The sequence below is a fragment of the Coregonus clupeaformis genome, chromosome 35 (genome assembly GCF_020615455.1).
Source record: "Coregonus clupeaformis isolate EN_2021a chromosome 35, ASM2061545v1, whole genome shotgun sequence".
In the NCBI taxonomy this organism is placed as follows: domain Eukaryota; kingdom Metazoa; phylum Chordata; class Actinopteri; order Salmoniformes; family Salmonidae; genus Coregonus; species Coregonus clupeaformis.
In genome coordinates, this window is record NC_059226.1 from 32,094,524 (window position 1) to 32,107,680 (window position 13,157).

General features: G+C 43.6%; 1 protein-coding gene across 1 annotated transcript in view; it reads left to right on the forward strand.

The window, feature by feature from the left end:
- LOC121551463 (syntaxin-binding protein 4) overlaps nt 1–13,157 on the forward strand; it is a 92,012-nt gene that overhangs the window by 31,537 nt on the left and 47,318 nt on the right. Inside the window, exons 3-4 of the mRNA XM_045211015.1 lie at nt 3,657–3,726; nt 3,837–3,911. Coding sequence (XP_045066950.1) covers nt 3,657–3,726; nt 3,837–3,911 — 145 coding nt within the window. The remainder of the gene's footprint in view (nt 1–3,656; nt 3,727–3,836; nt 3,912–13,157) is intronic.

Below are 13,157 nucleotides of genomic sequence, written 5' to 3' on the forward strand. Positions count from 1 at the left end.
ACTGTTTATTTATTTTTTTATTTTTTTATTTTTTTTGGGGGGGGAATGGATCAGCTTAATATTGCAGATAGATTGTATCTTCTATCAATGTAATTGTCTGCATCACTTCCAATCCCCCATGTTTTTTTTATTTTTATTATTTTTATTTTTATATATATACTCCCCTTTATTACTTTTCAACCCCGCCATCCTTTCCCTACTTGGGGTAAATTAGTGAACAACAATGCCCAGGCCTCTACTTCCGGTCTATACTTACTATCTACACCTTATGGACAGAGTTAATTTTACAATAATTCTATTATATATATATATTTTTTATTTATTTAATTTTTTACTTTTTTTTGCTCCTGAACTTCTTCTACTCTCAACCTCTCCGATCATTTTCATGATGTCCATCCGGTTTGCTTCTATATGCCATATCTTTCTAACTGTGCTCTTTCCCAAAAGCTCCCAACATACAACCTATATACTTATTATGGACACAGTATGCTTACATTATTAGCTATCTTTGTTATTATTTGTTTGTTGTTATTTGTTATTAGTCCCATCCTTCAACTCTATTCAATACCTCCCATCTATCTCTTAACACCATCCATATAGGATTTCTATTTGCCATATATATTTCAACCGTACTGTGATGTTTTACAAAAGTTCTGAACCTTTCTATTCTCATTGCTTCTACAGATTGTGAATTAAAAATAAACATTTTTGCTAAAAGTATTATTATATTATTGATTGATTGACTATGACTTTTCAGATCACCCAGTAATGCTATCTGCAAGGTTAGTTCCAGGTAAATATTGCAATCCTTTAGCCATTCCTGGACCTGTGTCCAAAAACAAGCTACAAATGGACAGAACCAAAACAAATGATCTAATGATTCTGTCTCTTCACAGCAAAATCTGCAGAGCTGGGAAGATTGTATCCCCCATATAAATAACATTCTATTGGTAGCAAGAATTTTATATAATAATTTAAATTGAAAGATTCTAATTTTTGAATCCGTGTCGTTTTTGCGTGTCAGTTCATAAACACTATGCCATGGGATCGTACGTCAAAGATCTCTTCCCAACTATTTTGCAATCTATATGGGACGGCTGTCAATCCTTTGGTCCTTAAGTGAAACTGATATACTTTTTTATTTATCACAGTTTTCCTTAACCAATTATGTTCTTTAATGCAAGGCCGACAGACAAGTTCCTTACTTTCTCCCCCTTCCACTTTCCTCTTCCACTTTTTGCGGTAAGGCTGCAATTATTTGGTTGTAATTTTGGGTAGAGCAGACATTTCCATATGTTTTTGTTAGCTGCATGTGCGTCATAACTCCACCAGTCCTACCGATGATATCATTTACGAAGATTATACCTTTTTTAAACATTCTGTCAAAAAATAAAGGTTTTTTGTTAATTAGTATATTTGAATTTAACCACAATATTTGTTGCATTATTTGTTCTGTCGTTTCTGGAGGATTAAATTGAAATTGCAACCAACTTTCTATAGCTTGTTTTAGAAATAGTGACATTTGGGAGATTATTTCCTTTTCAAATAACTGAAAGTGAGAGGTTGTAATCTGAATAAAGGGAAAAAGGCCTTTCTTGAACATTGGGTGAGACAATCTTACTAATTTGCTTGAGAACCAGTTCGGATTTAAGTATAACTTTTGTATGACTGAAGCTTTTAGTGATAGGTCTAATGCTTTAATATTTAATAATTTCTGTCCTCCGAATTCATATTCATTATATAAATATGCTCTTTTAATTTTGTCTGGCTTGCCGTTCCAAATAAAATTGAATATTTTTTTCTCATATAATTTAAAAAACTGTTCGCTAGGTGTAGGCAAGACCATAAGCAAATAGGTAAACTGGGATAATACTAAAGAGTTAATCAGTGTGATTTTTCCACAAATTGACAGGTATTTTCCTTTCCATGGTAGTAAGATCTTATCTATTTTTGCTAACTTTCTATTAACATTTATTGAAGTGAGATCATTTATTTCCTTTGGGATATGTATTCGAGTATATCCACATCACCATCAGACCATTTTATTGGTAAACTACATGGTAATGTAAAAATTGTATTTTTAGTGATCCAATACGTAATATAGTACATTTGTCATAATTTGGTTGTAATCCAGAGAGGTTAGAAAATGTATCTAGATCCTCTATGAGGCTGTGGAGGGATTCTAGTTGTGGATTTAAAAGAAAACATGAATCATCAGCGTACAATGACACCTTTGTTTTTAAGCCCTGTATTTCTAATCCTCTGATATTATTATTGGATCTGATTTTAATAGCTAACATCTCGATGGCCACAATAAATAGATATGCCGATAGTGGACAACCTTGTTTCACTCCTCTTGACAGTTAAAAACTTTCTGAGAAATAGCCATTATGTACTATTTTACACCTAGGGTTACTATACATGATTTTGACCCATTTTATAAGAGATTCTCCAAAATTTAAATGCTCCAGGCATTTATATATAAACCCCAGTCGAACTTTATCAAATGCCTTTTCGAAGTCTGCTATGAATAGCAGGCCTGGTTTCCCCATATTTTCCATAGTGTTCTATTGTTTCCAATACTTGCCTTATATTATCTCCAATGTATCTTCCATGTAAAAACCTGTCTGATTAGAATGAATAATATCCGACAATACCTTTTAATTCTATGCACTATACATTTTGCTAGGATTTTTGCATCACAACACTGAAGTGTAAGGGGCCTCAATTTTGTAAATGGACTGGATCTTTATATTTTCCACTTGTATCCTGTTTCAGTAATAATGAGATCAGTCCTTCTTCTTGAGTGTCAGATAATCTACCATTTACATAGGAGTGGTTAAAACATGCTAATAACGGTCCTCTTAGTATATCAAAAAAGGTTTGGTATACCTCGACTGGTATGCCATCCAACCCTGGAGTTTTCCCAGACTTAAAGTATTTAATTGCATCCAGAAGTTCCTCCTCTGTAATTTCACCTTCACATTAGTCTTTCTGTGTGGCTGTTAATTTGACATTATCAATAGAAAAAACATCTCTACAATTAGCTTCAGTTAGAGGGAGATGGAGGCGACTGAAAAGAAAACATATGCTTAAAGTACTTTGTTTCTTCCTTCAAAATATCATTTGGTGAATTATGGGTGACTCCGTCAATTGTAACCAGAGAGATGGAGACGTATCACTGACTAACTGTTTGTCTGAGGTCAGTTCTGGTGGGACGGAGAGGTAGAGACGTATCACTGACTAACTGTTTGCCTGAGGTCAGTTCTGGTGGGATAGAGAGATAGAGACGTATCACTGATAGATGCAGCGCTCCTAGTGGCCGGGGACTTTAATGCAGGGAAACTTAAATCCGTTCTACCTAATTTCTAGGAATAAAGGCCCTGGTTTGTTATACTTAGATATTCCAGGTTGAATGTGCCCCCTAAACCCTGGGTCGTCTGCAGTCAACAAGACCATTAGCCCACTGAGCTATAGTTTGGGGAGCTAAAACAAGTCTTCGGGTCTCTGGTCTGAGGCAAGGTTATTCATCATACTTCTGGGATTCACTGAACCACCTATGTTATACTTCATACCTGATGACATCATATGATGTGATCACCTTGATGACATCACCCTTTGACCTGTGACCTTGTGTTGACATCTCACCTTACCAGGACACCTCCAGGCAGGAGACCAGATCTTGGAGGTGAACGGGGAGAGTTTGCTAGGGGTCACCAGTGAAAGGTAGGTTCAACAACAACAACAACTCTCTCTTCAGTGGGAAAATACCAAAAAGAACAGTGAAATGTTGTGTGACATGAACGTTTTGTTTTTTGTGTTATTGTTTTATACAGAGCAGTAGACGTTCTGAGATCAGCGTCCTCGAGCAATCACATGCGCCTTCTGATCGCCAGAGACGAGGAAGCAAGGTAGGCCCTGAGGACCATGTCTAGATATGAGATGAACATGACCACATATCATCGACCACATTCTGTAGGCCCTGAGGACCATGTCTAGATATGAGATGCACACGACCACATATCTTCCTCCTCCTACTAATCATCTTCCTCCTCCTCCTCTTCCACTTCCTCCAACCTCCTCTTCAATCAATCAATCAATTTTATTTTATATAGCCCTTCGTACATCAGCTAATATCTCGAAGTGCTGTATAGAAACCCAGCCTAAAACCCCAAACAGCTAGTAATGCAGGTGTAGAAGCACGGTGGCTAGGAAAAACTCCCTAGAAAGGCCAAAACCTAGGAAGAAACCTAGAGAGGAACCAGGCTATGAGGGGTGGCCAGTCCTCTTCTGGCTGTGCCGGGTGGAGGTTATAACAGAACCATGCCAAGATGTTCAAAAATGTTCATAAGTGACAAGCATGGTCAAATAATAATCAGGAATAAATCTCAGTTGGCTTTTCACAGCCGATCATTAAGAGTTGAAAACAGCAGGTCTGGGACAGGTAGGGGTTCCATAACCTGCAGGCAGAACAGTTGAAACTGGAATAGCAGCAAGGCCAGGCGGACTGGGGACAGCAAGGAGTCACCACGGCCGGTAGTCCCGACGTATGGTCCTAGGGCTCAGGTCTCTCAGTTGGCTTTTCATAGCCGATCATTAAGAGTTGAAAACAGCAGGTCTGGGACAGGTAGGGGTTTCGTAACCGCAGGCAGAACAGTTGAAACTGGAATAGCAGCAAGGCCAGGCGGACTGGGGACAGCAAGGTGTCAGCATGCCCGGTAGTCCTGACGTATGGTCCTAGGGCTCAGGTTCTCAGAGGGAAAGAGAGAGCGAGAGAATTAGAGAGAGCATACTTAAATTCACACAGGACACTGGATAAGACAGGAGAAGTACTCCAGGTATAACCAACTAACCCCAGCCCCCCGACACATAAACTACTGCAGCATAAATACTGGAGGCTGAGACAGGAGCGGTCCGGGAGACACTGTGGCCCCATCCGAAGAAACCCCGGACAGGGCCAAACAGGAAGGATATAACCCCACCCACTCTGCCAAAGCACAGCCCCCGCACCACTAGAGGGATATCCTCAACCACCAACTTACAATCCTGAGACAAGGCCAGTATAGCCCACAGAGGTCTCCCACCACAGCACAAACCAAGGGGGGCGCCAACCCAGACAGGAAGATCACGTCAGTAACTCAACCCACTCAAGTGACGCACCCTCTAGGGACGGCATGAAAGAGCACCAGCAAGCCAGTGACTCAGCCCCCTGTAACAGGGTTAGAGGCAGAGAACCCCAGTGGAGAGAGGGAACCGGCCTGGCAGAGACAGCAAGGGCTGTTCGTTGCTCCAGAGCCTTTCCGTTCACCTTCACACTCCTGGGCCAGACTACACTCAATCATATGACCTACTGAAGAGATAAGTCTTCAGTAAAGACTTAAAGGTTGAGACCGAGTCTGCGTCTCTCACATGGGTAGGCAGACTGTTCCATAAAAATGGAGATCTATAGGAGAAAGCCCTGCCTCCCGCTGTTTGCTTAGAAATTCTAGGGACAATTAGGAGGCCTGCGTCTTGTGACCGTAGCGTGACGTTATTGGTATGTACGGCAGGACCAACTCGGAAAGATAGGTGGAGCAAGCCCATGTAACGCTTTATAGGTTAACAGTAAAACCTTGAAATCAGCCCCTTGCCTTAACAGGAAGCCAGTGTAGGGAAGCTAGCACTGGAGTAATATGATCAAATTTCTTGGTTCTAGTCAGGATTCTAGCAGCCGTATTTAGCACTAACTGAAGTTTATTTAGTGCTTTATCCGAGATAGCCGAGAAAGTAGAAGCATTGCAGTAGTCTAACCTAGAAGTAACAAATGCATGGATTAATTTTTCTGCATCATTTTGGACAGAAAATTTCTGATTTTTGCAATGTTACGTAGATGGAAAAAAGCTGTCCTTGAAACAGTCTTGATATGTTCGTCAAAAGAGAGAATCAGGGTCAAGAGTAACGCCGAGGTCCTTCACAGTTTTATTTGAGACGACTTTACAACCATCAAGATGAATTGTCAGATTTAACAGAAGATCTCTTTGTTTCTTGGGACCTAGAACAAGCATCTCTGTTTTGTCCGAGTTTAAAAGTAGAAAGTTTTCAGCCATCCACTTCCTTATGTCTGAAACACAGGCTTCTAGCGAGGGCAATTTTGGGGCTTCACCATGTTTCATTGAAATGTACAGCTGTGTGTCATCCGCATAGCAGTGAAAGTTAACATTATGTTTTCGAATAACATCCCCAAGAGGTAAAATATATAGTGAAAACAATAGTGGTCCTAAAACGGAACCTTGAGGAACACCGAAATGTACAGTTGATTTGTCGGAGGACAGACCATTCACAGAGACAAACTGATATCTTTCCGACAGGTAAGATCTAAACCAGGCCAGAACTTGTCCGTGTAGACCAATTTGGGTTTCCAGTCTCTCCAAAAGAATGTGGTGATCGAGTGGTGTCAAAGGCAGCACTAAGGTCTAGTAGCACGAGGACAGATGCAGAGCCTCGGTCTGACGCCATTAAAAGGTCATTTACCACCTTCACAAGTGCAGTCTCAGTGCTATGATGGGGTCTAAAACCAGACTGAAGCATTTACGTATACATTGTTTGTCTTCAGAAAGGCAGTGAGTTGCTGCGCAACAGCTTTTTTCTAAAATTTTTGAGAGGAATGGAAGATTCGATATAGGCCGATAGTTTTTTATATTTTCCCGGGTCAAGGTTTGGCTTTTTTAAGAGAGGCTTTATCACTGCCACTTTTAGTGAGTTTGGTACACATCCGGTGGATAGAGAGCTGTTTATTATGTTCAACATAGGAGGGCCAAGCACAGGAAGCAGCTCCTTCAGCAGTTTAGTAGTAATAGGATCCAGTATGCAGCTTGAAGGTTTAGAGGCCATGATTATTTTCATCATTGTGTCAAGAGATATAGTACTAAAACACTTAAGTGTCTCTCCGATCCCAGGCCCTCGCAGAGTCTGTGCAGATCCAGGACAGCTAAGCCCTGGAGGAATACGCAGATTCAAAGAGGAGTCCGTAATTTGCTTTCTAATGGTCATGATCTTTTCCTCAAAGAAGTTCATGAATTTATTACTGCTGAAGTGAAAGCCATCCTCTCTTGGGGAATGCTGCTTTTTAGTTAGCTTTGCAACAGTATCAAAAAGAAATTTTGGATTGTTCTTATTTTCCTCGATTAAGTTGGAAAAGTAGGATGATCGAGCAGCAGTGAGGGCTCTTCGGTACTGCACGGTACTGTCTTTCAAGCTAGTTGGAAGACTTCCAGTTTGGTGTGGCGCCATTTCCGTTCCAATTTCCTGGAAGCTTGCTTCAAAGCTCGGGTATTTTCTGTATACCAGGGAGCTAGTTTCTTATGACAAATGTTTTTCGTTTTTAGGGGTGCAACTGCATCTAGGGTATTGCGCAAGGTTAAATTGAGTTCCTCAGTTAAGTGGTTAACTGATTTTTGTCCTCTGACGTCCTTGGGTAGGCAGAAGGAGTCTGGAAGGGCATCAAGGAATTTTTGTGTTGTCTGAGAATTTATAGCATGACTCTTCCTCCTCTTCCTCTTCCTCTTCCTCCTACTCCTCTTCCTCCTCCTCTTCCGCTTCCTCTTCCTCCTCCTACTCCTCCTCTTCCTCCTCCTCCTCTTCCTCTTCCTCCTCCTACTCCTCCTCTTCCTCCTCCTACTCCTCCTACTCATCTTCCTCTCCCTCTTCCTCTTCCACTTCCTCTTCCTCCTACTCCTCCTCTTCCTCCTCCTCCTCTTCATTTTCCACTTCCTCCTCCTCCTCCTCCTCCTCTTCTTCCTCCTACTCCTCCTCTTCCTCCTACTCCTCCTCCTCTTCCGCTTCCTCCTCTACCTCCTCCTACTCCTCCTCTTCCTCCTCCTCCTCCTCCTCTTCCTCCTCCTCTTCCTCTTCCTCTTCCTCTTCCTCCCCCTCCTCCTACTCCTCTTCCTCCTCCTCTTCCTCCTCCTACTCCTCCTTTTCCTCCTCCTACTCCTCGTCTTCCTCCTCCTACTACTCTTCCTCCTCCTCTCAAAAACTGAGATTATTAAATAGATGCCGTTTTTAATTATTCAAAGAAAAAATTAATAATTTTGTTGATAAACCAGATGGTTGGCATGGCACTGAGAGTTTTTTTGGCTTCCTCTTCAAAGAGGAATAACCCTGGCAGTGGCATGGTGAACATTTTGGGCAGGGGTTTTTGGGCTGGAACGCCCTCACTCTGCCTCGGGCACTTCCCTGGCTCTCTCTCCACCCCTGGCAGCTAGCACCTAGCAACAAGAGCATTAATGGAAAGACTGTTAATCCAAACTGATGAACTCGCGTGAACTTGCTACGCTGATCCTCAACACGGGGCCCCACAAGGGTGTGTGCTTAGCCCCCTCATGTACTCCCTGTTCACCCATGACTGCGTGGCCACGCACGTCTCCAACTCAATCATCAAGTTTGCAGACGACACAACAGTGGTAGGCCTGATTACCAATAACGACGAGACATCCTACGGGGAGAAGGTGAGGGCCCTGGCGGAGTGGTGCCAGGAAAATACCAAAACAAAGGAGCTGATCATGGACTTCAGGAGACAGCAGAGGGACCACGCTCCCATCCACATCGACGGGACCGCAGTGGAGAGGGTGAAAAGCTTCAAGTTCTTCAGCGTACACATCACTGATAACCTGAAATAGTCCATCCACACAGACAGTGTGGTGAAGAAGGCGCAACAGCATCTCTTCAACCTCAGGAGGCTAAAGAAATTCAGGGCTGTATCACCGCCTGTCAACTCTCTAGAGGGTGGTGTGGTCAGCCCAATTATCACCGGGGGCACACTGCTTTGCCTCCAGGACATCTACAGTACCCTGTGTCACAGGAAGGCCAAGAAAATCATCAAGGACCTCAGCCACCAGAGCCATGGCCTGTTCACCCCGGTGGAGACAGTACAGGTGCATCAAAGCTGGGACAGAGAGACTGATAAACAGCTTCTTTCTCCAGGCCATCGGACTGTTAAATAGTCACCACTAGCCGGCCTCCGCCCAGTACCCTTCCCTAAACTTAGTCACTGTTACTAGCACACCATCATATACATATACAGTGCCTTCGGAAAGAATTCAGACCCCTTGACTTTTTCGTCATTCTGTTAGGTTACAACCTTATTCTAAAATGGATTAAATAGTTTCCCCCCCCCTCATCAATCTACACACAATACCCCATAATGACAAAGCCAAAAACAGGTTTTTAGCAATGTTTGCTAATTTATAAAAAAAAAAAAAAATGGAAATATCACATTTACATAAGTATTCAGACCCTTTACTCAGTACTTTGTTGAAGCACCTTTGCAGCGATTACAGCCTCGAGTCTTCTTGGGTATGAAGCTACAAGCTTGGCACACCTTCTTCTCTGCAGATCGTCTCAAGCTCTGTCATGTTCGATGGGAGTGTTGCTGCACAGCTATTTTCAGGTCTCTCCAGAGATGTTCGATCGGGTTCAAGTCTGAGCTCTGGCTCAGATCTGTGCCTCGAAACAATCCTGTCTCGGAACTCAACGGACAATTCCTTCGACCTCATGGCTTGGTTTTTGCTCTGACATGCACTGTCAACTGTGGGACCTTATATAGTCAGGTGTGTGCCTTTCCAAATTATGTCCAATCAATTGAATTTACCACAGGTGGACTCCAATCAAGTTGTAGAAACATCTCAAGGATGATCAATGGAAACAGGATGCACTTGAGCTCAATTTCGAGTCTCATAGCAAAGGGTCTGAATACTTATGTAAATATGGTATTTCTGTTTTTTACATTTTAATACATTTGTAAAAATTTCTAAAAAACTGTTTTTGCTTTGTCATTATGGGGTATTGTGTGTAGATTGCTGAGGAAAATGTTTTATTTAATCTATTTTAGAATAAGGCTGTAACGTAACAAAATGTGGAAAAGGTCTTTCTTTAATTTTGGGGGGGATTTGTGTGTATTGTTTTATATTGTTAGGTATTACTGCACTGTTGGAGCTAGAAACATAAGCATTTCCCTGCGATAACATCTGCAAAATGTGTATGCAACCACAAAAATTTGATTTGATTTTAACTCACAAGGGAAAGTCTGGGAAGGGAACCGCATTACACAGCAAACACAGCACAATATAACTTTTACTACGTTATGAATTCTTGATTTGCTCTAAACAGCCAGTGCAAGGTTATATCTGTCAAAACATTAACAGAGAGGACCTGCATCCTCAAATCAAATCAAATCAAATCAAATCAAATTTTATTGGTCACATGCGCCGAATACAACAAGTGCAGACATTACAGTGAAATGCTTACTTACAGCCCTTAACCAACAGTGCGTTTATTTTAAACAAAAAAAGTAAGAATAAAACAACAACAAAAAAAAAAAAAGTGTTGAGAAAAACAAAGAGCAGAAGTAAAATAAAGTGACAGTAGGGAGGCTATATATACAGGGGGGTAACGGTGCAGAGTCAATGTGCGGGGGGCACCGACTAGTTGAGGTAGTTGAGGTAATATGTACATGTGGGTAGAGTTAAAGTGACTATGCATAAATACTTAACAGAGTAGCAGCAGCGTAAAAGGATGGGGTGGGGGGCAGTGCAAATAGTCCGGGTAGCCATGATTAGCTGTTCAGGAGTCTTATGGCTTGTGGGTAGAAGCTGTTGAGAAGTCTTTTGGACCTAGACTTGGCACTCCGGTACCGCTTGCCGTGCGGTAGCAGAGAGAACAGTCTATGACTAGGGTGGCTGGAGTCTTTGACAATTTTGAGGGCCTTCCTCTGACACCGCCTGGTATAGAGGTCTTGGATGGCAGGGAGCTTTGCCCCAGTGATGTACTGGGCCGTACGCACTACCCTCTGTAGTGCCTTGCGGTCAGAGGCCAAGCAGTTGCCATACCAGGCGGCAACTCCACTCATCATATTCTGCCATCTGGTAGCCTATTGTTTTTAGCATGTAACATTTAGGCTGGTTGCTAATCTGACCGCGATGCCATAGCCACAACCGACTGGGTGGTCAGTTTTGACAACGTGAGTCAGCATAAAACCAGGTCACACTAGCTGTCACATGCACACACACACACACACACACACACACACACACACACACACACACACACACACACACACACACACACACACACACACACACACACACACACACACACACACACACACACACACACACACACACACACACACACACACACACACACAATAAGGCAGGCTATACAGGCTACAGAATGTACAAGCTACTGGCAGGAGAAGCAGGAAAGCTACAGGCAGGAAAGCAGGCTACAGACAGGAAAGCAGGCTACATGCAGGAAAGCAGGCTACAGACATGAAAGCAGGCTACAGGCAGGAAAGCAGGCTACAGACAGGAAAGCAGGCTACAGGCAGGAAAGCAGGCTACAGGCAGGAAAGCAGGCTACAGGCAGGAAAGCAGGCTACAGGCTAAGCTGTGGACAGTACTCATGATGAGATGAGCCTGTGCTTCTCACATCGTTCTGTAATCTGTGTTCTGTGCCTTAACCAACACTCAGAGCTCAGCACAAGGCAGGAGGGATGGAGAGGAGGAGGGAGAAGACAGGAGGGTAAAGGAGAGGAGGAGGGAGAAGACAGGAGGGGAAAGGAGAGGAGGAGAGGAGAAGACAGGAGGAAAAAGGAGAGGGGAGAAGACAGGAGGGGAAAGGAGAGGGGAGGGAGAAGACAGGAGGGGAAAGGAGAGGAGGAGAGGAGAAGACAGGAGGGGAAAGGAGAGGAGGAGGGAGAAGACAGGAGGGGAAAGGAGAGGAGAGGGGAGAAGACAGGAGGGGAAAGGAGAGGAGGAGGGGAAAGGAGGGGAAAGGAGAGGAGGAGAGGAGAAGAGAGGAGGAGAAGACAGGAGGGGAAAGGAGAGGAGGAGGGAGAAGACAGGAGGGGAAAGGAGAGGAGGAGGGAGAAGACAGGAGGGGAAAGGAGAGGAGGAGAGGAGAAGACAGGAGGGGAAAGGAGAGGGGAGAAGACAGGAGGGGAAAGGAGAGGAGGAGAAGACAGGAGGGGAAAGGAGAGGAGAGGGGAGAAGACAGGAGGGGAAAGGAGAGGAGAGGGGAGGGGAGAAGACAGGAGGGGAAAGGAGAGGAGGAGGGAGAAGACAGGAGGGGAAAGGAGAGGAGGAGAGGAGAAGACAGGAGGGGAAAGGAGAGGAGGAGGGAGAAGACATGAGGGGAAAGGAGAGGAGGAGGGAGAAGACAGGAGGGATGGAGAGGAGGAGAGGAGAAGACAGGAGGGGAAAGGAGAGGAGGAGGGAGAAGACAGGAGGGGAGAGGAGAGGGGAGACGACAGGAGGGATGGAGAGATTATGCCTTTCCATTTCTGTTCCAGCCTCTCTCTTCATCCCCCCCCTCTCTCTAATCCCCCTCTCCCGCTCTCTAATTCTTTCCCTTGTTCTCCCTCTCTCTGTATCTCCTCCATGCTATTTCAGTCCACTACGCAGGAACATTAACCTGCTTCTTAAAGCCTTAGTACCCTTTATCTGTGATGAGAGGGGGTCAGAAATAGAAAGGGAATATGAAACTAGAGCCAACCTCTCTTTAACCAGGGAATCCTGTTGAAATAAACACTTACAATATAGACCAAAATAATATAGACAAAATATAGACCAACATTTAAAACCCCAAAATGGATATTTGTATACAGTAGCTCAATGGCTCCGGTTCTTCATTCCCATTAGTGAGACTCCAAACTGCTAGAGATTGTGTCTTTGGTGTCGGCCACCTTATCCACCAGTCAGTCCCGTTAGTGACATCAGATCACCACGCGACCCTATGTGACCTCTGAGGTCGTTAATCCATCTGACCCAGAAGCCCATCCTGATGGTGATATGAAGGAAGACATGCAGACACAACGACAATATATGTACATTCCTCCTGCAGTGAGGTTAAATATACCAGAGATTCAGACTGGACATTCCTCCTGCAGTGAGGCTAAATAAACCAGAGATTCAGACTGGACATTCCTCCTGCAGTGAGGCTAAATATACCAGAGATTCAGACTGGACATTCCCCTGCAGTGAGGTTAAATATACCAAAGATTCAGACTGGACATTCCCCTGCAGTGAGATTAAATACACCAGAGATTCAGACTGGACATTCCCCTGCAGTGAGGTTAAATATACCAGAGATTCAGACTGGACATTCCCCTGCAGTGAGGT